The sequence below is a fragment of the Notechis scutatus genome, chromosome 16 (genome assembly GCF_049901735.1).
Source record: "Notechis scutatus isolate UNSWTSFEM ecotype Mainland chromosome 16, rNotScu1.2, whole genome shotgun sequence".
Lineage (NCBI taxonomy): Eukaryota > Metazoa > Chordata > Lepidosauria > Squamata > Elapidae > Notechis > Notechis scutatus.
The window spans coordinates 6,561,824-6,588,407 of record NC_142024.1 but is presented as its reverse complement, the minus strand read 5'-3'; the positions used below and the strand labels follow the sequence as shown (position 1 = coordinate 6,588,407).

Sequence of the window (26,584 nt, the reverse complement as noted above, 5' to 3'; positions counted from 1 at the left end):
GCTTTGATGATTCCTTCCCTTTCTTCCCTCTTATTTAGTTTTTATTTTATTTTTACAGGTGGCGTTTGATCGTTTAAAAGGCATGGCTCTGGTTCTCTACAATGAGATAGAATACGCACAGGCGGCTGTCAAAGAGACCAAGGGGAGGAAAATCAGTGGAAATAAAATTAAGGTCTGCAAAATTAGCTTCTTCAAGATCCGTTTTAAAAAAAAATATGTAAGGGAATTTCTGTGTGGCACAGAATATTTTCTCCTAGCCATCCAGCACAAAATAATCCCAGCCAGAGTGATCATTATTTACAGCAGTCCTACAGCTGAGTTCTAATCTGCTATTGCTTTGCTCAGGTTTCCTTTCCCTCCCTTCCCCTTTCCTCCCTTCCCCTTAGTTCCTTCCCCGCTTCCCTTCCTTGTCCCTTGTCCCTTCCCTTCCTTTTATGGACTGTGCTTATGGGGCAACCTTCTTAAGGAAAGATTAATCTTGGGCCTTGTTTTTTGCCTCAATTTTGGAATTGGTGGACGAAGGGCTGTGTGCTGCCTTTTCTCTGCTGCCAGATGAATGGGAACCAAGGTGGTCCTTGTAATGTCTCATCTCCAATCGGGAGCTGAACCTGCCAGTGAATCAGGGATGGTCCTGTGAGCCTCCTTGTACCTAGCAGCTTCAATAGTTTGAACCTGCCCTGCAGCTTTCTTCAAACAACAGTCGTGGGAAAGCTAGGAAGTATTGTGGGATTATTGTCTTCAGTGTTTTTGCCTTCGGCCTTTTTAGCCATGGGCCTTTGAGAGCTGCCCCTTGGTTTTCTATGAATCGGAGGGCTCCTGGGCTTCTTTAGCTTTGGCACACGGAGATCATTTTCAGAAGTTGCCCCTGGGGGACATAGAGAGCTTGATAACCAAACAAACACCTGGTGAGCAGATTCTGTCTGTTTCAGTGGGCCACAGGGGATGGCGCCCCTGTGGTTGCAATGAAGCAGTCCTGGATGGAACTGTGAGGCTTCCATTAACCGACAAGCTTCTATCTTCTCCAGAACAACAGACGTTCTATTTTACTAATGAGAACAGTTTGGGGTGGGGCCTGTTCCCCCCACCCCTGCATTTGGCTTTTCCTCATTATTTTCATAGTTGTTTTGGGGGGAGTAAACCTGTGTGGGAATATTTTCACATTTCACCATCTGGCAATTAGCCAAAATAGAAGGAGAACGGACTAGCTGAGCTATTCTTACCTTTCAGGTGGATTTTGCGAACCGCGAGAGCCAGATGTCATTCTATCAGTCTATGGAGAAAACGGGTCAGGACATTCGAGACTTCTACGAAATGCTTGCAGAAAGAAGGTAATTCTTCCTCGTCACACATTGTGGCCTTTCTCCACCATTTTGGAAAGGGAAAACAATTCTCGACTGAACAGGGACGTATTTTTCTTCTCTGCGGGAAAGTGTCTGCTTTGCAGAATTTTTAATTTGTGTCACATAGCATTCTTGTTGTTGAAGAGGAAACTAATACCTAAAATAAAATATTGGTCAGTTCAGAAGAGTTATCTATCAACTTTAAATCCAGCCTTTTCTTTCTGTTTATATATAGCAGTGATGGCAAACCTGTTTGCACGCGCATGTGCCGGCATCCACAATGCAATACAGCCCCCTCCCCTGCGCATGCGTACGCAACACCCCCGCCCCACTCCCTTACCTGCACTGTGCATGCGCGCACCTCCCAACTTATTTTCGGCCAGTTTGAGGCCATTTCCGCCCTCCTGGAGGCTCAAGGGAAGCCTCGGCAGGCTGAAAATGGGCCCGTTTCAGCAATTCCAGTATTTCCGGAAGGCCCATTTTTCAGCCTCCTGAGGCTGAAGAGGCTTCCCTCGAGCCTCCGGGGGGGCGAAAACAGCCTCAAACAGGCTGAAAATCAGCTGGGAAGCGTGCGCATGTGTATTACAGATAGGTTTGCCTGGGGCTTGCGTGCCCGCACCAACGGCTCACGCGTGCCATAGGTTTGCCATGGATATATAGCATTAATCTCCCACCCCTGCCATATTGTATTTAATTTCAGGGGAGTGGGGGAGTTGGCAGGGGAGACTGACAATTTTATTCATCAAATCAGAATAGAGATGGATAGAATAGAGACGGGACCTTGGAGGTCTTCTAGTCCAACCTCCTGCTCAAGCAGGAGACACTACACCGTTTCAGACAGGTGGTTGTACAGTCTTTCCTTAAAAACCTCCAGTGATGAAATACTTAACAACTTCTGAAGGCAACTTTGAAAGACATGGTGAAGTAGGCTCTTCTTCTCTCTCACCCCAGATAACCAGGAGGTTAAAATTGCAAGGAAATGAGTTTAGGTTGCTAGTCAGGAAGAGTGTCCTGACCGGACAAGCCTTTAGACGAATAGGCTGCCCTATTCAGCAGTAACATCTCTACCAGAGAGTGTAAAAAACAACATGGTGGGGGGGGGGTCCCTCTTTCAGGGATGCCATGATAGATCCAGCAGTGCTTAGGGGATTGGACTAGGTAGACTCTTCATACCTGGCTTCAGTTCAAGAATGGGATGAGCTCTTCTTTAAAAGCTTGCTCTTTTAAGCTGCCTTCTTTTGAATCTATGCGAACCACAGTCAATTTGCACATGACATTCTGTGAAGTTTCAACTAACCCTTTTTTTCCCCTTCCTGGCTTTGGCAGGGATGAAAGGAGAGGCTCCTATGACTATGCTGCGGATCGTACCTATTACGAGGCTGTCCGGACACCGGGGACGTATACAGAAGACCCTCGGAGGGAATATCCGGCTCGAGGCAGGGACTTTTACGCCGATTGGGAGCCTTACCAAGGAGACTATTATGACCCACGGTATTACGACGACCCCCGGGAATACCGAGACTACAGGGGAGACCCTTACGAGCAAGACATCAGGGAGTACAGCTACCGTCAGCGTGAGCGCAAGCGGTTTGACTCTGACCGAGAGCACGAAAGGAGGCCCTTGGAAAGGAGCCAAAGCCCCGCTCATTCCCGGCGGCCACAGAGCCCCAGCGCCTCACCTTCGCAGTCAGAGCGGCTGCAGAGCGACTCCGAGAGGCGGATCTACAGTCGCTCTTCTGAGCACAGTGGCAGCTGCAGCTCCCTTTCTCCGCCCCGCTATGACAAACTGGACAAAGGACGCCTCGAGCGATACGCCAAAAACGAAAAACCCGAAAAAGAGCGTGCTTTTGAACAAGAGCGGCCGGAGAAAGACAAGCGCCTGGTGAGGAAAGAGAAGACGGAGAAGCTTGAAAAAGAGAAGACGGAGAAGCAGAAGCGCAAGGCCAAAGTGCATTCTCCCAGCTCTCCGTCTTCGGAAACCGACCCGGAAAACGAAAGGGAGCCCAGCCCTGAGAAACCGAAAGGCAGCAGCAAGCAGAGCCGGGAAAGAGCCGAGAGGGAGGGGGCTGCTAAGAACCGCCTGGATCTCATGCCGTGCGTGGTACTGACCCGAGTGAGAGAAAAGGAAGGGAAGGTCCTCGACCAGCTTCAGCTGGACAAAGTAAGAGGGAAGCTGGAGAGCGACCCCATCAAGGCCCTCTTGCCTGATCAGAAAATGCAGATTTCCCAGGTGGATCAGACCAAGTCGGACCCGCTGAAGCTCGACTCCATCAGAACCAAAGTGCCCAAAGAGAAGGTCCTGGCCAGCCATATTGAGGTGGTGGAGAAAGATGGGAAGCTGAAGCCTAAGAAGCACCTGAAGGCAGATCCATCCAGTGAGGTGGCCTATCCGGTGGACCTAGAAAAGCTGGAGGCTCGCAAAAGACGTTTTGCTGAGGCAAACCTAAAATCTGACAAGCAAAAAATGGAAATCAAAAGAAGCATTCAGGAGGAGGAGGAAGGCCGGGTCTTTTTGAAGAAGCAGATTGATGTGGTGGAAACTGAAAGGAAGCCCCTGAGAAAAGAGGCCATTAAAAGGGAAACTAGGAAAATCAAGCTGGAAAGACTTATTAGCATGGCCAGTCCCAAAGACACTACAGAGCCTGCCAGCCTTTCAGTAGGCCTTGCTTCCCGGCCTGTTCTAGAGCTCCAGGTTAGGCTGGGGGAGGCAGCTGAGGCCCTTGAGATCTCCTCCAAAAAGATAAATTCCATAAAACTGCACCACAAACATGCACAGCTTTTAGATGACCAGGGAGCGGAGAGGGATGAGATTTGGAGAAACTACTGCAGTCTTCCCGAAGAAGTGTGTGACCGTAAAGGGGCCCAGGAAAAGCCTCATTCCTCAGACGTCGAAGAGAAAATTCCCATTGACATTGATCACACCCAGAGCTACCGAAAACAAATGGAGCTAAGCCGGCGGCTAAAGCAGCAAATGGAAATGGAGTCTGCCAAACACGAGAAGTTTGGCAGTCCCAAAAGGGACCTGGATGACTTTGAGCGGCGCAGTCTGGTGCATGAAGTGGGGAAGCCCCCACAAGATGTGACGGACGACTCCCCTCCAAGTAAGCGGAAGAAATCCTGCGAGGCCTTTGAGTTTGAGATCAGCACCAAGAGGGAGAGAAATTACCGAAGCTCCCGCCAGGTGAGTGAAGACTCTGAGAGAACTGCCATTTCTCCTGGCCTGAGACCTTTCCCGTTCCACGAGGAGGAGGAAGTGTTGGATTCCCCAAGGCTGATTCCTTTCAAAGACGCTAAAGAATCCCCTAGAATGGAAGAAAAGGGGCCTCCGTATTCAAATGTGCCCATGACGGAAGATGCCTTGAAATTTAACCCTTATGACTCTAGCAGGAGGGAGCAGATGGTCGAGATTGCTAAACTGAAGCTCTCCGCCTTGACTTCAGAGGAGGAATCAACCCGATGGGACTCTCACGTGAAGCAAGAACCCGGGCGGGTGGACATTAGCTTCCCAAGTAGCATCGTCAAACGGGACAGTATCCGAAAGCGATCCATCCGGGATCTGGAACCGGGGGAGGTGCCCTCCGACTCAGAGGAAGAGGGCGACTCGAAGCCCCACTCTCCTAGGCCGTCGTCTTTCCTGGAGGGCTCCAGGTTGTCTTTTTTATTACGAGACAGGGAAGAGAAACTACGTGACCGAGAGGAGCGGTTGCCGACTTCCTTAGAGAGGAATAAATTTTACTCTTTCGCTTTGGACAAGACAATCACACCAGATACAAAAGCCTTGCTCGAGAGAGCCAAGTCCCTCTCTTCGTCAAGAGAGGAAAATTGGTCTTTCCTCGACTGGGATTCAAGATTTGCTAGTTTTAGAAACAATAAGGATAAAGAGAAAGTGGACTCTGCGCCGAGGCCGATCCCTTCATGGTATATGAAAAAGAAAAAAATCAGACCAGACTCAGAAGGGAAGTTGGATGATAAGAAGGAGGATCATAAAGAAGAAGAACAGGAAAGGCAGGAGCTCTTTGCTTCCCGTTTTTTGCACAGCTCAATTTTTGAACAGGATTCTAAGCGCCTGCAGCACTTAGAAAAGAGAGACGAAGAGCTTGACTTCCTTTCGGGCAGATTGTATAGCAGACAAGCATCTCTGGATGGGACCAACAGCATCTCAGACTTCATGCCGGAACCCGTGGTTCTCTTCCACAGCAGGTTCATGGAGCTCACCCGAATGCAGCAGAAGGAAAAGGAAAAAGACCAGAAGCCCAAAGAAGCCGAAAAACAGGAAGACAAGGAAAACAGGCCCAAGACTCCTGAAGCCGGGTCTGAGCATCACGAGCCAGAGCATAAATCGCCCATTTGTGTGGGACCCTTGCCAGTTTCCCACATTCCCCCCGAACCCCTGCCTCTTTGTCCAGAGAAAGCCGGGAGTGAGAAGCCTCTCGTGGAGGGGCCTCTTCCTTTGAGGGCGGAAAAGTCCCTAGAGCCTGGGCCTGCGGTGCTCCCTGAAGGGTTCAAGGCCCTTCCGGAGGAGCTTCTGCCTGTTAAAATTGACTCTCTTGAGTACCTCGAAGTCCCTCCCTTGGCGGATCACAGCAAAGACAGTGCCCTTTCCGTGGCAGCTCCCGAGGAAGACTCCAGAGCCCTCGAAAACCATTCCTGTTTGGACACTAAACCGCCCACCCCCGGCTCTTCCTTCTCCCAAGCGCCTCTCGGGACAGACCCAGAAGCTGAACTGGGCTCGCTGCCGCACAAATTGACAGCTAAATCTGAGGTGCTGCCTGAACCTAAAGAAGACCTTTCCCCCCCAGCCATTATCGTGGAGTCTGGAGCAGGCCAGAAAGCGGAAGCCCTGGCTGAGGTCCTGCCTACCGTTTCTGATACAGAGATGGAAGCCGAGCCCCCCGTGGTAGCGAAAGACAAAAAGTTGTATAAAAACAGACGTTCGAAAACCCCTGTTCAGTCTATAGTGGCCAGTGTGGCAGAGAAACCGGCCACAAGGAAGAGTGAAAGAATCGATCGAGAGAAGCTGAAACGTTCCGCCTCCCCCCGGGGGGAAACTGTGAAGCTGCTGGAACTGAAGGTGGAAACGGAGAAGGGCTCAAGGAACGCCACTAAGTCTCCAAGTGCTGCGGTGGTGGCAGAACCAGAAAACCCGGAGCCCAGTTTGCCAGTGGGCCGAACCAGGCGCAGAAATGTGAGGTCTGTCTATGCAACCATGGGAGATCACGACCTGCCATCGTCGATTAAAGAGGCCGTGGAAGTCACCAGGCCAACCAGGAAAAGGATTGAACGAGAACCCCCAGACCCGACAACTATTCCCACTCCCCCCAGAAGAGGCCGACCTCCCAAGGCAAGGCGCAAACCCGAGGAAGAAGTGTCTCCTGTCAAGGTTGAACCAGCGCAGTCACAGGAGGCAGAAGAAGTCGAAGGGAAAGAGACAGTAGACATCCCAAAGCCGGTGGAGGGGTGGCGCTCACCCAGATCGCAGAAACTGCTCCACAGCCAGACACTGGTGGCTAAAAAGGGGAAGAACGAGCCTAAGGTAGAGGCGTCCCCGGAGCCCGAGGAGTCCCTTGATCCGCCCGGCCAAGGGCCGCACATCAGCGAGAACTGTGGCAAGCTCAAGGCAGAGAAGGAGACGATCCCACAAGAGCCAAAGCGAGAGCGGAAGGAAGTGGAGATGTCTAAAAATACCTCCGAAGGCTGCCCTGTTGAAATTGTTGAAAGGAAATTTATTCCAGATAAAGCTACCAAGGCCAAAAGGGGACGGTCCAGGAGCATCAAGGCTGTCGATAAAGCATCTCTGATTAAAAGCCTAAAAAACATCGAGATCCGTCTTAACGTGGATGAAGTGAAAGGGGCGCTACGGCCCAGCGAGGAGGAAGGGGAGCTCTTGCCCCCCTTCCCAGCCAAAAGCAAAAGCCCCCTAAAAGAAGACAAACTCTCTCCACAGCTCCCAAAGAACGAGGCCGAAGACCCTCTCCAGGACACCAGGAAAGAAGCCGCCGGCGAATCGGCCCAGCCTCCCGAGGCTGACCAGCTGGCCAAGCAGATTGAACTTGAGCAGGCCGTGCAGAACATCGCCAAGCTGACGGAAGGCCCGGCGATTGCGGCCTACAAGGAACAACAGGCGGCTGAGGTGTCCGAAGTTCGCCAGGAGGAAGAAGGTGATAAGCCCGCCCACCAGGCCAGCGAAACGGAGCTGGCGGCTGCCATAGGGTCCATCATGAATGACATCGGTGCCGAGGGAGAAGGCTTTGCCGCTCCACCGACATACCCTCCTGAGCCCGAGGCAGACCTGCCCAGCGAACCCTTGGTGTTGCCTTCTGCTCGAGAGGACATGGAGCCCGAGACAGACCAGGCAGTCAGCAATATCTTAGAAGCAGAAGCTGCCTCAGGAGAAACACCAGGCCCTGGCTCAGCTGCAGGGACGGAAAGCAAAGAAGCAGAAGTCAGCCTAAGTGAATCCTCCAATTCTGCTCAGGAGGCAGAAACCTCCCAGGAGGCGGAAGGCTCTCGGAAGGAGCGCGGACGCCAGAAGTCCACACGGCTCAGGCGCAAGCGGAGCACCAGCAAGAAAGAACTGGCGGAATTTAGGACGCTTGAGCCTGAAAGAGCCCAGAGCAAATCCCCCAGTGTCCCAGAAGCAACGGGGACCCCCGAAGGGGCCATGTCAGATGACAGCCAGGGAAAAGTCTTCCCACCGGCAGCCCCCTCCCGCCTGGTAATTCCCCAGGCAAGCATGGCTGGATCCCCAGAGGCAGCTTCGCAGGACCCCCTTACTGAGAGGGGGCCCAGTCCCTCAGATGGGTTGCTCCCCTCGGTTCCCATGGACGAGGGAAGTCAGGGCAGATTCCGACTGAAGCCGGCAGCCGAAAGCCTTCCCGTTCCCCCTCCGGATGGCCCCCCAAGCGCACCTTTGCCCACAGTTCCCGCTGCGTCAGCAGTGAAGCTTCCCCCCGTGGTCCAGGCTGGCGTGGTCCCTCTGCATCCCAGCACCACCAAGGTGACCGAGTGGATTGTGAAGCACGAAGAGGCTCGGTCCCGCTCCACCCCACCGCCAGCTCTTCCCCCTGACACGAAAGCATCGGACATAGACCCCAATTCCAGCACTTTGCGCAAGATCCTGATGGAGCCCAAGTACGTGCCTGCCACCGGTGTGGGCGCCTCCACGCATGTCACCACAGCTATAGTTGAACCCGTGAGCGCCCCTCGTGTGGAGGAAACGCCCCCTCGCCCTCCGGCAGACATTTCCAGGCCGGGTCTCGGAGAGAAGTCCCCCGTTCCTACTGCAAACAACGTGGAACTGCCAATTGCAGAGGCCCCCATTTTGGCCGAGAAAGAGAAGACGGTTGCTGTCCTGACCCCCAAGGCGACTTCCGTGATCAGCAGGATGCCCCACAACATTGACCTTGAGGAGACTCCCAGGATCACCCTGGTGAAACAGGCCTCCCAGCCCCAGACGTGCCTGGTCACCGCCGTTTCCCCCAAATACAAGCAGAGGCCCAGTCCCAACGACAACAGCAGGTTCCACCCGGGCTCCATGGCTGTGATTGAGGACCGGCCGGTGGAAACGGGCTCCAGCCCAGGCCTTCGCGTCAACACTTCCGAAGGTGTGGTGCTCCTGAGCTACTCGGGACAGAAGACGGAAGGCTCCCAGAGGATCATTGCAAAAATTAGCCAGATTCCCCCAGCCAGTGCAGTGGACATTGAATTTCAGCAGTCTGTGTCCAAGTCCCAGATTAAGCAGGAGTCCCTCGTTCCCTCTCAGTCGATGCCAAAGGGCTCTCCGGCACCTGTGGGGTACGGGAGCTCCTCTACCCCGGCCTTGGTCCTGGGGGGCCAGCAGTACAACCCTTCCCCTGTGCTTCCCTCCGTCAAGCCAGAGCGCGGCAGCAGCAGCAGCTCGGAAAAGTCTGATTCTGTCCAGGCAGCTGCTGCTCAGTCCTGCCCAGTGAAAGTGCTTTCCTCTCAGTCGGCCAACACTCCCTCCATCCTGGTGCATAACCAGATGGTCCTCTCTCAAACCATCGCCTCTTCCACCAAGAAGCTTCCGGATCCTACGTCTCTGAAAGGGGAGAGCAAACCCCTTCAGCCCTCCAACCTGAGCCCCGGGGTGGGTCCTCACCATCCTTCCTTGTCTGGCAAGTTGTACCCTGAAGCCAACCATGTGAGCAGCGGGCCGGGAGGTCCTGCCGACAGAGCCGTGTCTCACTTGGGGGTGGCCAAGCAGGAGCCGCTCTCCCCCCGCACCAGCGGCCACTCACCATCTCCCTTCCCGAGAGCTTGTCACCCCGGGGGCCCTGCTTCCCCAGCGTTGTCAGGGAACAACTCCATGCTGGGCCTTCAAGGCTCCCCTTGTCCAGGGATCCCCATGCCCCAGTACATCTCCAGCATGCACCCAGAGCAGTCCGTCATCATGCCCCCACACAGCGTGACCCAGACGGTGTCCCTGGGGCACCTCTCCCAGGGCGAAGTGCGCATGAACACCCCTCCGCTGCCTGGCCTTTCCTACAGCCTCCGCCCCGAGGCCCTGCACTCGCCCAGGGCCCCTCTGCAGCCGCAGCGCTCCAGCACTCCCCAGCCGGCCCCCATCAGGGAGATGGTCATGCCGCCTCTGTCTTCCCAGCACGCCTCCGAGGAAGAGATGCACTACCACCACCCGGCGTGCCGGGGCTCGGCCCCCGTGCAGTCTGACGTGCTGGTCATGCAGCCGGACTACCGTGTGCATCCAGCGGGCATCCGGCTCGACCAGTACAACGTTCCTCGCGATGTGAGAGTCATGATGCACCCGCACATGGCCGGAGTGGGCAGCGAGCATCACCCAGAGCCTCGGCAATCCAGGACGCCGGAAGGAAGGTCTGTGAAAACGCCTCCGTCCACCAAGGCAGGCAAAGAGACGCCCAAGGCCTCCGAAGTCAAGATGGCCCACTCACCCCACAGCGAATCCCGCCTCCTCAGTGGCCAGCTCCCGGGACTGACCTTGAGCCAGCCGGTGGTCGTGCCTCACGGGGTGCAGATGATGCACCCCAGCGGGACCACCTTCCACGATTATCGGCCGGTGTACGGGGACATGCGAAGCTACCACCCAGCAGCTCAGCTTGGCCACCCTCCGTTTTCTGGGGGATCACCGATCGGGCTTCCTTCCCGGAGCATGACCCCCTCCCAGGTAAGCCCAGGGGCGGAGTTTCCTGCTTCAGTCCAAGGCCCTCGTGGGTAGGAAGGGTTGCCCTCGGTCAACGGCCAAAGCAAGACCCTGCTGTCCCAGGATAGTCACTGCTGCAGCTCACGGGGCTGCAGCTCAAGAATTCAAGCGTAAGGCAAGCACACACACACACACCCCCAAGAGCAGCTAGAGTGAACAGCCCAACAGCCAGAGAAGGCGAGCGGGTTGGCTTCCTGTTCAGTCCTTGTGCACAAGTTGCTCCAAGAAGGACCAGGCGTCCCCTGCCCCTTGCCTAGGGCATCCCTAAGAGGCCATCCCCAGCTTAGCCTGGGCCGAAGGGAGGAGTGGGCAGGGAGCTGCCTTGGGGACTTGGCGGGTGGACCTTGGGCTTCTGGTTAAGGGGAGTAAGGTCGTCTTGAATCTGGTCCCGCCTAAGAGCTGGAAGGGCCAGCCTGTGCGTGGGGGGGCTTCTGTCTAACGCAACTCCTTTTGCTCCTATCTCTCAGGGTCTGCCTGAAGGGGAACATTCGCACCCCAACCAGCCAGCTCACAGCAAAACTCCTCAGATCTCCCAAGAGCCTAAAGGAGCCCAGGCCACAGGGCCAGACCCTTCCCTCCATCCAGCGGTCAATAGGCATGTCCAACAGATGGAGCCCCACTTGCTCCCGAGCCAGACCTCCTCCTACCCTTCTCCCGTCGCCACATCCGTGAAGCAGGAGCTCCCCTCTTCCCATCAGGCTCAACTTCCGAAGCTGGCCCTTTTTCCAACCACGGCTGGGCCCGGGGCAACTCCGGGACTGACCTTAGCCCGGTCCGAATCGCAGTCGGCCTTGAAGCAGGACTCTGCTGGTCACCCAGTTGCCCAAAGACCAGTGGACATGGTCCAGCTGCTGACGGTGAGCCTTGCCATCCATCTCTGGAAGGGGAGAGGGACTCCATCCCAAAGAGTTTTGTGGGGAGAATCAGGGGCCGGGGGGGGGGGGATGAGAGTGGCCTTTTTCAGCTCAACCACTGGGGATTAACCTTCCTGTGCTCTTCCTTTGGGTTGGCAGAAGTACCCCATTGTGTGGCAGGGGCTGCTGGCCTTGAAGAACGACACCGCAGCTGTTCAGCTGCACTTTGTTTCCGGGAACAACGTCCTGGCACACCGCTCCTTGCCAGCCCCGGAGGGCGGCCCTCCCTTGAGGATCGCCCAGCGGATGAGGCTAGAAGCCCCGCAGCTGGAAGGGGTGACCCGCCGGATGATGGTAAGAATCGAGCCCCGGGGCTGAAGCCTGCCTTCATGCTCTCTCTGTTTGGCCAAGTCTTCAGGCACCTTTCTAGGCCAGTAGTTAACGCTGGGCGGGTTTCGGTGGAAGGAATATGTGCCCAGCCCTGTACTTTCCGAAAGGAGGGCGCGAAAACCGCCCCCCGTAAGAAGCTTGTCGCTCTACTATGACCACATCCACCTGGGTGGATATCAGGAGAGTCCAGAGCCTCCATCTGGAGACGTGGGACTCTTGAACGAAAGCTGGAAACACTGGAGGAAGTTCAGCTTTCAGGCTCTTAGCCTCGGCCTTGGTTTCCCCTGGGTTTGCAAGGTCAGTCAGGGTGGCAGGGTATGTGTCCCTGGCTCAAAAAGGGACAGCGATAGGAAAACGAAACGCCTCTTTCCCTGACCGTCCTGAGGTTGCTCGTTTTGGGGTCAGAATGGTTCTCGGATTCTGGTCGTCTTGAGGGGGTTTCCGGGGTTGCCCGAGGGATGTGCTCCTCAGTGGCCCTGGGCCTGCGTGGTGTCTTTCAGGTGGAAAGTGACTACTGCCTGCTGCTGGCTCTGCCTTGTGGCCGAGACCAAGAGGACGTGGTGAACCAGACCGAGTCGCTCAAGGCAGCCTTTATTAGCTACCTTCAGGCCAAGCAAGCCGCCGGCATCATCAATGTTCCCAACCCCGGCTCCAACCAGGTAGGGAGAGGAGGAAAAGTGGGTGGGTGGGAAGACGACACCCTTCGGCTCCTGCATCAATGGGAAAAGATGTGTGGCCCTGGCCTGCTAGGGGCATCCCGGGAAAGGGATGGGCGAAGCAGAAGACGGTTCCTTGAAACATGGCCGTCTAGGCAGGCCGAACGGAGCCAGACGTGGTTCGTCCAGGATGGCAGGTCTTTTGGGGAGCTCCAGTTCTCGGCCTTTTCTCTGAGCCAGCCACCATTCCCAATAAGGCGCCTTCTCAAAAGACGGGGATTCCCAGAACTCAGCTGGGCGAGCAGGTGCCCACCAGGAGGCAGTGGAGCTGAACTGCCCGCTGGGAAAGAGTCACTCCATGCCGTGGGATAACTTGGCCAGGACGGTGGCCCACGCCGGCCCTCGGTGTCCTGCTAGAGCACAGTCAACGGTGCCTCTTGTGCTTGCTTCCTCCCTCCCGGGTTGCTCTTTCCAGGGGCTACGTCCAGGCTTCGGGGAGTTTGACGGGTTTCGTCTCTGGTTCTCTCTCTTCCAGCCTGCTTACGTTCTCCAGATCTTCCCGCCATGTGACTTCTCCGAGAGCCACCTCTCCCGCCTGGCCCCGGACCTCCTGGCCAGTATCTCCAACATCTCTCCCCACCTGATGATTGTCATTGCGGCGGTTTGAATGACTCAGCGGGAAACAGACAGTTGCCCTCCCTTGGCCCTGCGGCAGGAGGAGAGAGAGAAAGTGAACAAAGGAAGAAGGGACCGGATCCTGCCATCCTGCCGGGCCTCCGTCGAACCCTCGTGGCAGGCAGGCAGGCGGAAGTCGGGGTTGGTTCCCACGGCCTGGAATGTTTACAGATGGGCTTCGATGAAGATGGACCTTGGAGGCACCCCGGGGGCAGGCTGAGCCCAGGTGGTGGTCTCCTCCTGGGCCTGCTTTTTTTGACCGCTAACTACGAGGAAAAAAAAAAAAATGAGGAAGAGGAGGAACCGGAACTGCCTTTGCACTAAATTTGCGACTTTGGACCTTTGCACAGTTGAAGAGTTGTTGTGGTATGCTAGATGGATGTCTCAATACACACACAGCAGCTGGCGGCGTGGACTCTGGACTGCAGGACCTTCCGCTCCAGTCTGTGGGTCAAGGAGCATTTCACGCTCTCCGGGAAACCCCCCCACCCCTTACTTCCTGCTGCCTTCCCCCGTCCCTCATCCCTGCGGTTTCCCTCCTTCCTCCTGGATGTACAGTTTACACTGAAAGCAAAACCAAGCCTAAAAAGGAGAGCTGTTTTCCCTTCTTGGTGGTATTATGCAGGACTCCGTGGGTGTGTGTATATATAAATATATATAGAGAGAGATATATATAATATTTTATAAAATATAATTATAAAATATATAATTATATTCTATAAAATATTTTAAAAAAAAACTCTAAAGAAATCTGATCCCCACAACATACTTTTTTTTTAATCTGTGCCAAAAAAAGATGTGTTTTCAAAGAAAATCTTATTTTCATACTCCGACTTTGTATTTGTCACTCATTTGTAAGTGCGCTTCATTTAGTCCTGGGCCTCCCCCCCACCCACCCGGCCTCCGCTCCGCCCATGGAAGGTTTCACCCACTGTACAGACTTTTTAATCTGCCTTCTCTCTGGTCCTTCTACTCCTAAGACTTAATTTATGGAACTGTTTTCTCAGCGCAGTTTTGTTTTGTGTGTCCATTGGAATACAGACTTTTATTAAAAAAGACAAAACACCCTGGTGTTAACGGTTCTCTGCAGGAAATTGGGGTGTCTAAGGCTGCTTTCGGTAAGGCGCCGTTCACCTCTTCCTCCCTATGAAGAAGCAGCCGTGACTTCGCCCTCCCGAGGCCGCCGGGAGCCTTTTCGGGCTGGTTTTCAGGATCTGGTTGACGGAACAAAAGCCTCCTGCGTTCTTCTGGGAGACTCGACCGAAGAAGCAAAGCTAGGAAAAGCCTTGGCTGGAGAAACGGAACCCGGCCAAAGCAAGTTTTCCTTTTAAACATAGAAAATAACAGCCTTTTTTTATTTCTTCTTCTTCTCAGTATTAACACAGATGTAGTCTCTCCAATACAGAAATAATATTTTTTTTTTTTTACATCAGTTTCCATGTAGCATTCGTGGCCTTTAAATAGCGGTTTGGGAGCGATGCCGGAATGTTCAGGCGATGGGAGGAGCATTCTCTCTCGGGGTACGAGGAGCACTTCCACCACCCACCACCCCCAAGCTGCCTCCTTTGGGCATCAGTCTTGTTGGCGGGGCAGCACCTGCCATCACTCTCCAGCCGGTGGGGCCTCTGGCAAGGCTGGCGACGCTTCGCTGCCATCCCGTGCCCGGAAGAGTAGCTCTCCCGACGGGATAACCTGCTCGCCGTGCCAAGCGGTGGTAGCATTGTACTGTTGGTAAAAGTCTGTGTCCGCCTGAAACATGACCAGGGCTTGGGCTGTGTGAATGCGCACGTGCTGAGCCAGGCTGTTGGCATCCAGGAACTTCTCTCCGCAGGAATCGCAGGCGTAGAGGATTTGGGTGTTGGGGTCTAGAACGGTAGGCACATGGCAGGATTTAGTTTCGGAGCCCCTCATCCGCCCCTCACTTCCCCTTCCTCCATCAAGAAGGTCCACCCAGGAAGCCAGCATCCTCTCCTCCCCCCCTGGGACTAAAAGCCTTCTCTGTTTCAGAAGCGGATCCCTGGACTTTTTGCCTGGTAGGGTGCTGCCCCCCACCCCTGTGGCAGTTTTAATTTGCTTGGGAGAGGCTGCCTGGCCCCCAAAAGGGAGAGCGGCCAACGCACCTGCTTCTTGGACCTGTTTCACAGCCTTGGTGATCTCGGCCTTGAGCGCTTCCGTCTCGTCCGCTGTGACAGGAGCTGCGACGGGAACAACTAAAGGAGAGGATGTCCCAGTCAGCATTGCTCCCAGGTAAGAAGGCAGGGCTGGCTTCTCTCTCTCTCTCTCTCTCTCACTCACACACACACACACAGCCGCTCAACCCCTGGTCTGGGAAGTGGTGGGGCGAGGCAGGATACAAATCACACCACCATCCCGCCTCCCCCTTCTACAAGCCGAGAATCAATTTGGGCGTGGATGTTTCCTTGGGCAGGGATGTGGCGCAAAGGCCAAGGCCAGCCAGATGAGTGCAAAAAAAGGGAGGGGCTGCCTTTACACACCGGTGAGCTGGGTGACTGCCGTGGCGGCTAGAGCTTCCGTGGCCAGCGTCACCATCTCCTCCGAGGCCACGGTGACGATGTTGAGATCGTCGCCTTCGCTGGGCTCCAGGAGCTTCATCCCCGCTTTGCCTTGGTGGACGGTCTTGACGTGGGAGCGGAGATTATCCACCCGGTTGAAGCCGCGGCCGCACTTGTCGCACAGGAATGGCTTTTCCCCTGCGTGGAAGGGGGCAGGGACGGAGAGGGGGCTGCGTCATGAGGGAGGGGCTGAGAGGGGGCCAGGTGCGCACCTGACGCTGCCGGGCGGCTGGCTGGCTCCTCCCCCACTCACCTGTGTGGATGATGAAGTGCTTGGACAGGTCGCCCACGTTGACGAAAGCTTTGCTGCAGACGCTGCACTTGTGAGGGCGGATGTTGTCGTGGTGGCGGATGTGATTGGCCAGTTGGCTGGACTGGACAAATCTGCAAGGGAAGGTCACCGGATCTTCAAGTCAAGATCCCCTGGAAGTAAGAGCTGACAGGGCAGATCCAAGAGGGATGGGGGGGGGGGAGAAGCCAAGCTTGCAAGAGAGCCCCCTCACCTTTTGCCGCAACGTTCGCAAACGTAGGGTTTCTCCCCAGTGTGTTGGCGCACGTGGGCTATTAGAGAGCTGGCCTGGGTGAAGGCTTTCCCACAAATGATGCACTGGCAGGGCTTCTCGCCTGCGTGGGGGAGAGAGAGAGAGAGAAGAGAGAGTGCAACCCCTGTTCTTGGGCCACGGGTGCCCTCTCACCCCCGCGAGTCGTGGGTCAGCCTGGCAGAACAAGGACCCAGCGCTCACCACGCGGAAGCGCGCTTTGTCACTACACAGATGTGTGCCAGTTTTGGAGGCTAAAAGTGGTGGATTTCTGCATTTTCGGAAAAGTTCACAACCGTAAGATAATTTGGGATGCAGGCAGAGGGCTTTTGCTGGTTGAATTTTTCAGTATTAACAGCATCACAAAGCAACAAAGATCAAAATGACACACACACACACACACACACACACACACATATATATTAAAAAATCAGTCAAACCCCAAAATCAAACCTATTTCCTGTTTTACTGAATGTCTGAGAGACGAGCCAGATCCAGAGAACAAAGCTCTTTTCTGTTTTCAATGTTGTACCACAAAAATGTAAAGCATTCATTTAACAACCTGGCTACAGATACACACACACACACATACCCTTTGTGGATCCTGAAGAAATCCCTTGACTTAAGTACTAGTCTTGGCTGCAGACGGGCCATCCATGCACCAGGGCTCTCCTGCCTTTTCCTGGCCCGCCTCCCTCCAGAGACAAGTGGGGTCCCATTGGGGAGCTCCTCCTGCCGAGACTGAAGTCCTGAAGGAACAGCTCAAAGGTGCCGGTTTCTGGGCTGGTGGGTGGGTGGGAACAGGGGGGCACATGCCCTGAAGCCCCAGCCTCTCTGTGGCAGAGAGGGCCCTTCCGCAGCCTCAGCTGTCGCTGCAACTGGAGTCCGCCCATACTGCCAGGCCCCAGACTCACCTGTGTGGATACGGACGTGCCGCTGGAGAGCCCCCGGGTCGGCAAACTGGCGCTGGCAGTGCACGCAGATGTACGGTTTCTCTCCACTGTGGATGCGGAGATGCCGCTTCAAGTTACCTTCGGAGGAGGAAAGGCAAAGCCGCTCGAGGTTGACTACGGTGGGGAACCCACTGCTGCCACCGCCCCCATTTGGGCTCAGGCCTCCCGGGCAGCTGGCCCTTGTCTGAGCACCCTCGTACCTGAGGTCGTGAACTGCTTTCCGCACTCGCGGCACTTCAGCGGTCCATCCGCAATGTGGATCTTCAAGTGGGCTTTGAGGTTCCCCACCTAACCGGCAGTTGTGAGAAGCTGGTGGTGAGAGGTAGGCGGCCGTATCACCTTGCCCCCACTCCAAAGCAGCTGCCCCAGACCAGGGAAGGTGGTGTCCCTTGCCTTCTCCTCACCTGGTTGAACATCTTCTCGCAGTGAGGGCACTGGTGCTCCTTGTCGGTGTCGTGCGTCTCGAGATGCCGCATTTTGGAGGTGGGGTCGGAGAAGGAGCGTCCGCAGTAGTCGCACTGGTAGGGCTTCTCCCCGCTGTGCACCAGCTGGTGGCGCTTCAGGTTGCCCGAGGTGGTGAAGAGCTTCCCACAGTCCTCGCAGCGGTACCTGGCCTCCCCTGTGTGGCGCTTCTTGTGCAGGTTCAGCAGGCTGAGAAGGCGGTAACTCTTGCCGCACTCCTCGCAGCTGTAGGGCTTGAGGGGGCTGCAGGGCGGAAGAGGCGCTGCCATCGGACAGCCTTTGCAAGCACGACCACCCCGAGATCCTACGGACGGCCATCCCCGAGACAGTGCCAGAGTTGGAGCCTCCTGCCCCTGGTCTCCCTCTTTGGGATGCCCTCCCCTCGCCCTCCTTCCCTGTCCGCCCTCCCACCTGTGGGTCTTCTCGTGCGCTTTGCAGGCCGCGGGGTCCGAAAAGGCCTTGCTGCATTCCCGGCAGGAGAAGGGCTTCTCTCCCGTGTGGATGCGGATGTGGCGCTTGAAGTTGCCCGTGTGGGTGAACGCCTTTCCACAGTCCTTTGGAGGAAGCAAAGGCACCGTTGGCCACCCTCGCCTCCAGCACGCTGCTGCCCAGCCCACAGTGGCCTGCCCGCGAGCGCTCACCCAGTAGCCCTGGCTTGAGCCCTTCCCTTCCCTGCCTGCCCAGCTGCCCCTCTACCAACCCAGCCAAGCTCAGGGTCCCCACGCCTGTTTCCACCCTTGGCCGAGCGGTTGTTGCCTCTACTGCAGGGAGAGAGAGGAGAAGACCTGGCCAGGTGCCTCCAACCTGCTGGGCTCACTCCCTTCTTGCTGGGCCGGCGGCTGTTGGCAGCAAAGGTGCTGCTGCCGTCTGCTCTCGCCAACTTTCGCCCCGCAGCTCCCACCCGAGGGGCTTTGCTCCCACCCACCACAGCAAGGATTGCGCGTGCCTGATGCTTTGGGAACGGCTCTCCTGGGGCAGTTCACAGGCCTGCAGCTCACCTCACACTTGTGGGTCACGGAGCCGTACGTTTTGGATTCTGTCCTGTCACTGTATGTCCCCGAACGCAGCAGCCTGGCCTCTCCCGCGTTCTCCTGCCCAGAGTCGGTGCCTCCAGACTCAAAGTCCTCGGGGACGCTGCCGTTGGTCAGCAGGGTCGGTTCGGGCTCCTCGGCCGTCTTGCCATTGCCCTCCGCCTCGGAAGGCGGGTCTTCCTCCTCTTCGCGTCCTTCCAGCTCCACCTCCATCTCCACGGGGACTTTCAGCATTGGAAGGTCTGCAGGAGCAAGGAGGCAAGACGGGGCTCAAAGAGAAAAAGTGGCAGCGGGTTTTTCCCCCCGAGGCTGCCCTAAGGGCCACTCGGGAGCCTGACAGCCTCTTCTCTGCTAAGAAGGTCTCAAAGACCAGCCCCAGAAAGGAAAAAGAAGCAGCCAGAATGTGACGGATTCACCACAACTCCCTCAGAACGTAAGTCAACCGCGGGGCTGCCTGCCAAGGTTGTCAGCAGCTGTGCTTTTGGATGCTTGGCACAAGATTTGCGTTTTGCACACCGCCCTTGGGCGCCTTAAGCGTGATGGATTTCTCTCTCTCTCTCTCAGTAACCTTCCATCCCTGCCTTGGTGCTCACCAGCCTCCCTGGCCTGAGCGGGGAAAGTGGAGACGGGTCTGCTCTCTTCGTGGGGGGAGAGGCCGAACTGCAGCTCCTCCGGCGGTCCCTCAGTCCCGGCGGGGAACGCTGTGCCTGCATCTGGAAAGAAGCACCAAGTTGGCAACATTTTGCGAGGCGCCAGCAGGCCAGAGGACTCAGGGAGCAGGAAGGGGGCCAGAAGAGGAGGTTGCTTTCGGGGGCAGAGCGGGAAACCCAAGCGTTGGAGAGGTTTAGCTCGCAGGGAAACGGGAAATAAAGGTGTTTAAAAGTTATGGCCAAAGGAGAGGGGCTTCCCCTTATAGCAACAGAACTGCCCACTCAAGCTGGGCGATGGGGAACTCGGTCGGGGCAGAGTTACTACTGTGGAACTCTCCCTGACATAATTTTCCACTTGCCACGGGTAAAGAAGAAGCAAGACATAATTTGAGATTTTCAAGTTCTCTTGAGATGTGGGAGAAACCAGGAAGAAGATAAAGAGAAAAAGGTTGCTTTTCTCCAGCGCTTTTTCCCCATTAACCCTGCAACTGTGCTTCTACCTGGCCTTGGACCAGCCTCGCTCCCTTCCGCCACTATCGCCTCGTCTTTCAGGTCCTCTGCAGGATGGGCCACTTCAGCTGGCTGGAGGCTGCCAGAGGAGGTTTGCTCCTCCTGCTCCCTGGGGGCTTCCAACTCCATTTTGTGCCTGCTGTTGGTTGTTTTCTCCTGCCCTGGGATGGGGGGGGTGGGGAGAGAGAGAGAGAGGAAGCGAAGGCGACTGACCATTGAGGCCTCTCCAGCCAGAAACCCAGCAAGCCCGACAACCGGTGGCAACCTCCCCGTGTTGGAGACCAGTCCAAAGATCTGGTCCAGCTGACCATGCTTTTTTCCCCACTCAAGATCAGCAAGAGCCCAACCTTCCCATTTCCACTACACCTACAGAAAGTGGGCATCAGCAGGTTGTCAGTCTAGGATGGCCCTACCTGTTCATCATAAAAGCTAACGTTTCTGGCTCAACCTAGCTGCTCATCTTAATAATTGGCCCCAAATTTCCAGTACATTTTAAGAAAACCAGAGTGGCCAGAACAGTCTTGGGCGCATCGCATCCCCGCCACGCTTCCAACAGAACCAACTCAATGGTGCTTTGAGACCAGGAGAGTGAAATCAATCTTGCTCCCCCCCACCCCCCGCCCCCAAAGACCCAGCCTCAAGCTAGGAAATTGGGGGCAGTGGTGTATTAACTGTTAAGCAGACTAAGCAGGCTCAAAGAGGGCACCACAAAGTTGAGAATATGGCTCCGTTCGTGCAGTATGTACAAAGGAAGGGGGCACCAAGATTTGTCAGTGCTTCCTCTCCGACAGGCCCAGGGGTTGGGGTGGTCCTGGGGGCAAGAAAGGGAACCGAACCCAAGGACAGGAAAGCGCCCTACCAGCCACTGTGGGGATCTCCAGGCCAACTGGGGGCGAGAGGGCCCTCAATGTGCTGCAGGCGTGGACGACCTCCTGCATCTGAAGGAAGCTGCCCACGGCCATGACGTCCTCCACGTTCTCCGGGCTGAGGGTCAGCTTGGCCGTGTACATGAATTCCAGCACTTGCTCCAGACCTGCATAGGACACCCAACAGCCAGAAGTTGAGTGCTGGCAGCATACTGCCCATTTCCACCCCCCTCCATCCCCCTGCCAGCCTCAGGATGCTCCCAAAGCACAGGCACCACTTCTAAGGCCTGCTTTAATCAAGGCTGCTGTAAGCCTGGAGGAGAAGGGATCGGGGAGGACTCAAGGCTGGCATCCTGCTCCTCACCCAGGCCAACTCCTCCAGCTGGCCCCTCACTCCGATCTCCCCTCCCAGCACCAGGATGCTCCCAAATCTCATATCTGGGGGAGACTGGGGGACTTTTGCACCCACTGAAAGGTGCTGGGGGGGGGGGTAAAAGCCTAATAAAGCAGGGAGGCTTCAAGGCTGCCAGCCTCCAGTCTGATTGCCCTGGTTAGGGAGCTCCTACCTGCCGCATTGCTGATGTCCAGGTGCACCACGTCCTTCTGGTCCACGAAGAGCATCCTGAAGTATTCGCTGCAGGCCGCCAGCACCGCCTTATGGGCCTTGAAGTCGATGCCATCCACCACGAAGGTGCAGTCGCACAGCAGGCCCAGCTGCCGCTGCTGGTTCAGCTGCTCCAGGACTTGGTGGCTGTGCTGCGGGAAGTCCATGGCTGCGGAGAGAGGCATCAGGGGCGTCCGGCGCGGCTCACCGATGCTGCTCCGCCGCCGCCGCATCCCCGCCGAGCGATCAGGCCAAGCCCGGAGCCCCTTGGCCGGCCTCTTAGCCTGGCCTACCCCGGAAGGCTGTTGTGTCGCGGGGAAGGAAGGGCCCGCGCGAAAGGCTTGCATCGCATCCCCTCCCGCATCCCCGCGCGAGGTTTCCGCCGCCCGCCCTGCCTGCCTGCCTTCCCGCCTGCCTGCCTTCCCGGCGATCGTCGGAAAGGAGACCGCGGTCGCGCCCCAACCCTTCCCGCACCCCGAGGAGCTGTCCGCGCCGCGGCTTCTTCGCCCGATCTCCGCCTGCGGACGGGCGGCGGACGGGCGGCCCCGCTCTCAGGCCCCGACCCCGGCGCTGGGCGGTCGTAGGGAGCCCGGGGGCGCTCCCCTCACTCTCGGCCCCGCACCTGCCATCCCACGAGCGTCACATCATCCCGACGGCGGCGGCGATCATGGTGACACGGAACAGACAAAGGGCGCCGCCATTTTGCGCCCGGGCGGAAGCGGCGCTAGAACGGAGGGTGCCCTCTTTCTACGGCGCGCCGCGGGCTAGACCCGTTTCCTCCCGCCCGCCTTCCTCCCCGCGCAGGCGCATTAGCCTCGCGGCCCGCCTCGAACCGAGCCGCTGCGCAGGTCCCGTCGCCATGACAACAAAAGCGCGGCTCGGCCTGAAGCCTCCGGGAAACCATCCGCCTTCTCGGCTCCCCGGAGACCTCGGCCGCCTCGCCCTCCCTCCACCCCCCACCCCACCCCCAAAGTGAAACCGCCTCGGCAGCTGCCGGAGGGCGCGGCGGCTCCTGGGCTGCTCCCGTGTTTTGCCAACAGAGCCGTGTGGATCCTGTCAACAGTGTGTTGCCCGGCGTGTGATGTGAGGGGGCTTGTGAGGGGGGCTCCTCCCTCCCTCCCGGCCGGCTGCCTCTTTTCAACGGGCTGCATTTCTCATCCCTTGGGATGGCGCCCCTCCCCTCCGGGCCTCCCCGCAGCAACAGCAGCCACAACAGCCCTGCGAGGTGGGCTGGGAGCGCCTTTATCCCCCCGAGCCAGCAGCCTTGGTGGGGGGCAGGGGGAGGCCCTGCGGGGCTTGTCTCCCCTCAAGCGTGGAAGTTGGGGGGATCCGAGGGGGGGAGAGGAAGAGGACGGTGGTCTCTATTCAGGCGGCTTGGTGAGCCTCTCTTCCAGGGCAGGGTGGCTGGGCCGGGCCTGGAATGGTCCCCTTTGCCCCCCCTTCCCACCCTCAGCCCACCCGGGCGAGGAGCCCACTTGGAGGGCCTTTGTCAGACTGGCTCTATTTCCAGACCATGACTCATTTCTTCCCCGGCCTACCTCTTTGGCCTTTAAAAACTGTGTGTTGTGTGTGTGTGTGTGTGTGTGTGTTGGATGCAACACAAGGACAAAAGCTCCCTCCTTCCTTGCTCCCTTCTTCCTTTCCTTCCCCCACCCCCCCCAAATCATACACATTCACACAGCCAAAGTCAGCGCGTGACTTGCAAGAAAGTATTTTCCTATAATTAAAACGTTTTACTTTTCGTTTTACATCATTTCATTCCCCTCAACTTTCACTTGTGGGTGTAGCTGGATTTGGAGGTAGGGTACAAAGACAGGGGAGGGGGAGGTGGGGGGAACCCTGGATCTAGCATATTTTATAATATAATATCATAACATTTTAACTTGAATGCCTCAAGAGGTATGCAGTGATCCTAAATAAGTTCACCAGAGGTAAACTCCGCTTTGCGATTGACTTCCTATTGTATACATTTCATATTGCATCCTCTCTTTTTTTTTTTTTGTTAGCAACACGTCCCTTCAACGCTTCAAAACATTAAATTGCTGGCTGCAGAAGTGGAAAATTCAGCTCCAGCTGCCTTCCAGCTTTGCTGTTCCTGCTGGCGAAAAGCGATGGGTGTTCTTTCCCCCTTTCAAAGGGGGAGTGGGGGAAGGGCAGCTTTGGCCCGCTTAGGCTCTTTGCCGGCATCCCTTTAACCTTCAGTCGTGGATGACAAACCAAAACATCTCTTATTGACGGGCAACACAAGGACAGATCTACTTTCCACCCCCCACCCAGCCCAGCCCCAGCCTGGCTCCCTGCCCGCTCTCCCGAACTGCTCCTGGAGCTCAGATCTTAATCTCAGTCCTGTAGGTTTGCTGCACTGGCTCCGATGGCTTGGTTGGACGTCGCCTTGCCTTGACGGTCAGGCAGCCGTCTGCCCCTAGGGTGGAGGTGACCGATGTAGGGTCCACATCTTCAGGGAGCTGGCATTTGTGGGTGAATGTGTTGACGATGGTCCCATCAGCTGCTAGCTGCCCATGGGGAGGAGGACAAAGAGACAGCAGTTAGAGTCTGAATCCCGAAAGTTGTTGTGAATTGCTCTTCCCAAACTTCAGTGGCCTGCTTTTGCTAAAATAAGGAGCAAGCCCATCCCGAATCTCTATGAAATGGGGGGGAAATGCTGACGATGCTGCCAAAAGTTAAGCCGGAACGACTCAACCCAAAAAGGCCTCTTCTTTTGCCAGGCTGGCCCCCCAGAGAGGCAGCTGGCATCAGGAGAAAGGCTTCCTTGGCAGCGTTTGGGTCAACACGGACCGGCCAGTCGGGGAATGTTCCCGTCACCATGTGCACATCCCTAGCCTAGTCAGAAGGGCACCCGGGTGGGGGCAGGGCGCCTCCGGTCCCCAGAGCCTCTTAAGACAGCGATGCCACTGCGGTCTCTGGCCTGCAGGCTTTGCTCCCTTACATCGCAGGGGGGTCCATCCAGGTCCTTTTGGGCAGGGAGGGGGAGCTCTGGCACGTTCATCTTTTTTTTTTCCCAAGCAAACCCAAGAAAAAAAGGTTCAGCTCCTATAACTCCCTTGTTGATTTCCACAGCGGGACGATACTGCGATGCTCGGATAGGCAGAGAACCTGAAGGCCAGAAAAAGCTACTCCCCCACTGCCGTGGATCGAAGGAGTCGCCTGCCTCAGCTTTTCTCAGCCAAGCATCTTGGGGCTACCCCCCCCACCAGCCCTCAGTCCCAGCCGAACGGCTCAGCTCTGCTTTAAAAATGGCTCCAATGGTCTCCAAGACGGCAGGCAGCTCAGCGGTAGCCACTCACCTTCTCAGCCCTCACTTCAATCTGGTTTTTGGATGTGGTAATGATAATGTCTTCGGGGGAGAAGTCGCTGACATCCACCGCAAACTGGTATGTATCCCCCAAGGTTTTGATGTTTCCCATCCCGCCAGCCCGGCCTGTTGAGAGAAGAGAAGCTCTCTGGATTTCTTGATCCCAGCACTGGGACATAATTCTCTGGGAAAAGGAAAATTTCTGGGGTGGGATCCTGGGGCGAGCAGCATGCGCCATCTGTGCCTCCGTTGGGCCTCCCAGGTGGCTCCGCTTGCAGCAGCTATTTGAGGTGCTGCAGGGCGAAAAGGAATGGCTGGGCTACTGAGCTAGGTCCTGAAAATCCCACCTGGTTGAGGGGGTGCTCCCTCCCAAGAGACCACAGGCCAGCCTGGAGCTGAAGAAGTAGCCCAAGGACTCTGTGGCCAACAGGCTTCCTAAATGACAGGGGCTGGACACCATCGCATTTCAAACCGCCTCTCTCTGCCCTGCCAAGTGCCCCTTTCCCCCTCCTCCCTGTGATCTCTGGTGTCTTTGCTAGGTCCTGTTCAGGACACGGCCTTGTGGCCGACCGCTAAGAAGGGAGAAGGCCAGGCTGCCCTTGCTTGCCTTTGTGGCTTGGGATGCACCGAGTCAGATGCTGGGCAGCTTGTGCGAAAAACCCCTTTGTGGCTCCTCTGCCTTTCACAAGTGCAGCCAGGCCACAGGTGCAGGGAGGATATCCTGGAGCAGGATGGTGGAGCCTGTGTGGGGCCCATTCTTCCAAGAATGGTTGGTGTAAACGAAAAAGGGTTTACCCTAAACAAGCGGAAACGGTGGCATCTCCCCTCCACGATCACGCCGCTTAAAGCGGGAGCCTTGGCTGTGGGACTGGCTAGACAAGAGCCCAGGGAAGAGACCCAGACAGTCGGGGGTCAGCCCTCTCTCCCCACTTGCCTGAGAAGCTTCGGGGATCCGGATGGGGCCTTAGGAAGCTCCCCAACGTACTGTCGAATATTCCGTGGGCCTTCTCCATGGGACAGCCGCGCCCGCTTGGTCGTGTCCTGCCAAGAAGATGGTGGAGGGTGCCGAAGCAGTGAGCCCCGAGAGGGTGGCTATCCAAGGGGATCGATGCTGGGAGAGCTGCCTCCTCCGGAAGTCTCACCCGACAGAGCCACCCGGGCGGCAGCTGTGGAGCCTTTAAAAGCCTTGGAGCCGCTCGGCTGCCTTCCAGGGGTCTTGCCACAGAGTCTAAATTTAGAGTGTTCTGCAGGACGGGGCCGATGCCTCTGGAAAGCGTCCCATAGGCACGGGCTCTACACCAACAGAGAGAGGCGGGAGGGGAGGCTGGCCATCAGCATTCCACCCAGGGGTCGTCCGCCTGATTGGCCTTCCACAAGGAAGGGGAGAGCCTGGCACGGAAAGACCCAGCCGGCAAGCACCCCGAAAGAAGAGGAACCCTGCTCCCTCTAACCCCACCCCTCCCCCCAATTCCTGAAGAGGGCTTGCCGTTTCCCCGGGGGGGGGCTTTATTTCCCTGGCAGTTCAGAGGGCCTGGCATCGGCCTCCCTGCAGAAGATGGAGATGGAAAGCATCACGCAGCCTGTCTGGCGGAAACTGTCTGGGGGCAGCTTGTAGCTAAACACAGCTGCTTAGTCACCCTCCTCTCAGGGCAGGCTGAGTCATTGGGCCTGGGGCCTCCCGTGCCCTCTTCTCCCTCCCCACAGAACCAGCCCCAGAGGGCAGGATGTCCTCCCTAACTCGGCTTCATCCGTTGCCCGTTGCATTGCAGCTCTTCTGGCCCTTAGGCTCCACTTCTGGGGTGCTGGCAGGAGGAGAGGGGCCCAGGGACCGTAAATCATCCTGGAACTCACTCAAGAGTTCAGAAACTGTGCCTGATGTAGAAGTTGGAGTGGGGGGAGATGTTGGGGAGTAACAGCAGATGCTTTTTATTTCTGGGGGTGCAGTTTTGTTCCATGCCTTTTGTTTCCCTTG

At 56.6% G+C, this 26,584-nt stretch overlaps 3 protein-coding genes across 9 annotated transcripts in view; 1 reads left to right on the top strand and 2 right to left on the bottom strand.

Annotated features, from left to right (window-relative positions):
- The window catches only part of SPEN (spen family transcriptional repressor), a 49,081-nt gene extending 34,903 nt beyond the window's left edge, over window positions 1-14,178 (top strand). For all 5 annotated transcript variants that reach the window (XM_087944754.1, XM_026684393.2, XM_026684392.2 and 2 more), the window contains 7 exons: window positions 59-172; window positions 1,228-1,328; window positions 2,667-10,500; window positions 11,004-11,393; window positions 11,550-11,744; window positions 12,281-12,439; window positions 12,972-14,178. In XM_087944754.1, the coding sequence (XP_087800880.1) occupies window positions 59-172; window positions 1,228-1,328; window positions 2,667-10,500; window positions 11,004-11,393; window positions 11,550-11,744; window positions 12,281-12,439; window positions 12,972-13,103 (8,925 nt within the window). In that variant the 3' untranslated portion in view covers window positions 13,104-14,178. The remainder of the gene's footprint in view (window positions 1-58; window positions 173-1,227; window positions 1,329-2,666; window positions 10,501-11,003; window positions 11,394-11,549; window positions 11,745-12,280; window positions 12,440-12,971) is intronic.
- Window positions 14,179-14,436: 258 nt separating this feature from the next.
- Window positions 14,437-22,223, bottom strand: ZBTB17 (zinc finger and BTB domain containing 17). Of its 2 annotated transcripts, none has more exons than XM_026684394.2 (15): window positions 21,922-22,223; window positions 21,262-21,468; window positions 20,689-20,862; window positions 19,820-19,990; window positions 19,263-19,382; window positions 18,637-18,911; window positions 18,050-18,192; window positions 17,581-17,881; window positions 17,377-17,464; window positions 17,138-17,254; window positions 16,188-16,308; window positions 15,938-16,068; window positions 15,607-15,822; window positions 15,232-15,321; window positions 14,437-14,976 (listed from the first exon to the last, which is right to left on the bottom strand). In XM_026684394.2, the coding sequence occupies exons 1-15, from the start codon at window positions 21,926-21,928 to the stop codon at window positions 14,714-14,716; spliced, it is 2,424 nt and encodes an 807-aa protein (XP_026540179.2). In that variant the 5' UTR covers window positions 21,929-22,223; the 3' UTR covers window positions 14,437-14,713. The 2 variants fall into 2 exon arrangements, with proteins under 2 accessions (XP_026540179.2, XP_026540180.2); XM_026684395.2 differs by having other exon boundaries at window positions 21,774-22,090.
- Window positions 22,224-23,011: 788 nt separating this feature from the next.
- HSPB7 (heat shock protein family B (small) member 7) lies at window positions 23,012-26,177 on the bottom strand. Of its 2 annotated transcripts, none has more exons than XM_026684407.2 (3): window positions 25,547-26,177; window positions 24,605-24,738; window positions 23,012-23,812 (listed from the first exon to the last, which is right to left on the bottom strand). In XM_026684407.2, exons 1-3 carry the CDS (start codon window positions 25,623-25,625, stop codon window positions 23,627-23,629), a joined length of 399 nt encoding a protein of 132 aa, XP_026540192.1. In that variant the 5' UTR covers window positions 25,626-26,177; the 3' UTR covers window positions 23,012-23,626. The 2 variants fall into 2 exon arrangements, with proteins under 2 accessions (XP_026540192.1, XP_087800889.1); XM_087944763.1 differs by having other exon boundaries at window positions 25,598-25,764.
- Window positions 26,178-26,584: the final 407 nt, after the last annotated feature.

What these genes read in the sequence shown, in the direction of transcription:
- ZBTB17 (XM_026684394.2), bottom strand. An exon ending in CGAGGCTGGTCCAAGGCCAG is followed by an intron (nt 19,383 to 19,819) that starts GTAGAAGCACAG and finishes GCTTCTTTCCAG; the next exon opens with ATGCAGGCACAGCGTTCCCC. An exon ending in TGCGAACGTTGCGGCAAAAG is followed by an intron (nt 16,069 to 16,187) that starts GTGAGGGGGCTC and finishes CTTCCCTTGCAG; the next exon opens with ATTTGTCCAGTCCAGCCAAC.
- HSPB7 (XM_026684407.2), bottom strand. Translation starts at nt 25,625, where the DNA reads ATGGAGAAGGCCCACGGAATATTCGACAGTACGTTGGGGAGCTTCCTA. An exon ending in GGATCCCCGAAGCTTCTCAG is followed by an intron (nt 24,739 to 25,546) that starts GCAAGTGGGGAG and finishes TTCTCTCAACAG; the next exon opens with GCCGGGCTGGCGGGATGGGA. An exon ending in TTGAAGTGAGGGCTGAGAAG is followed by an intron (nt 23,813 to 24,604) that starts GTGAGTGGCTAC and finishes CCCCATGGGCAG; the next exon opens with CTAGCAGCTGATGGGACCAT.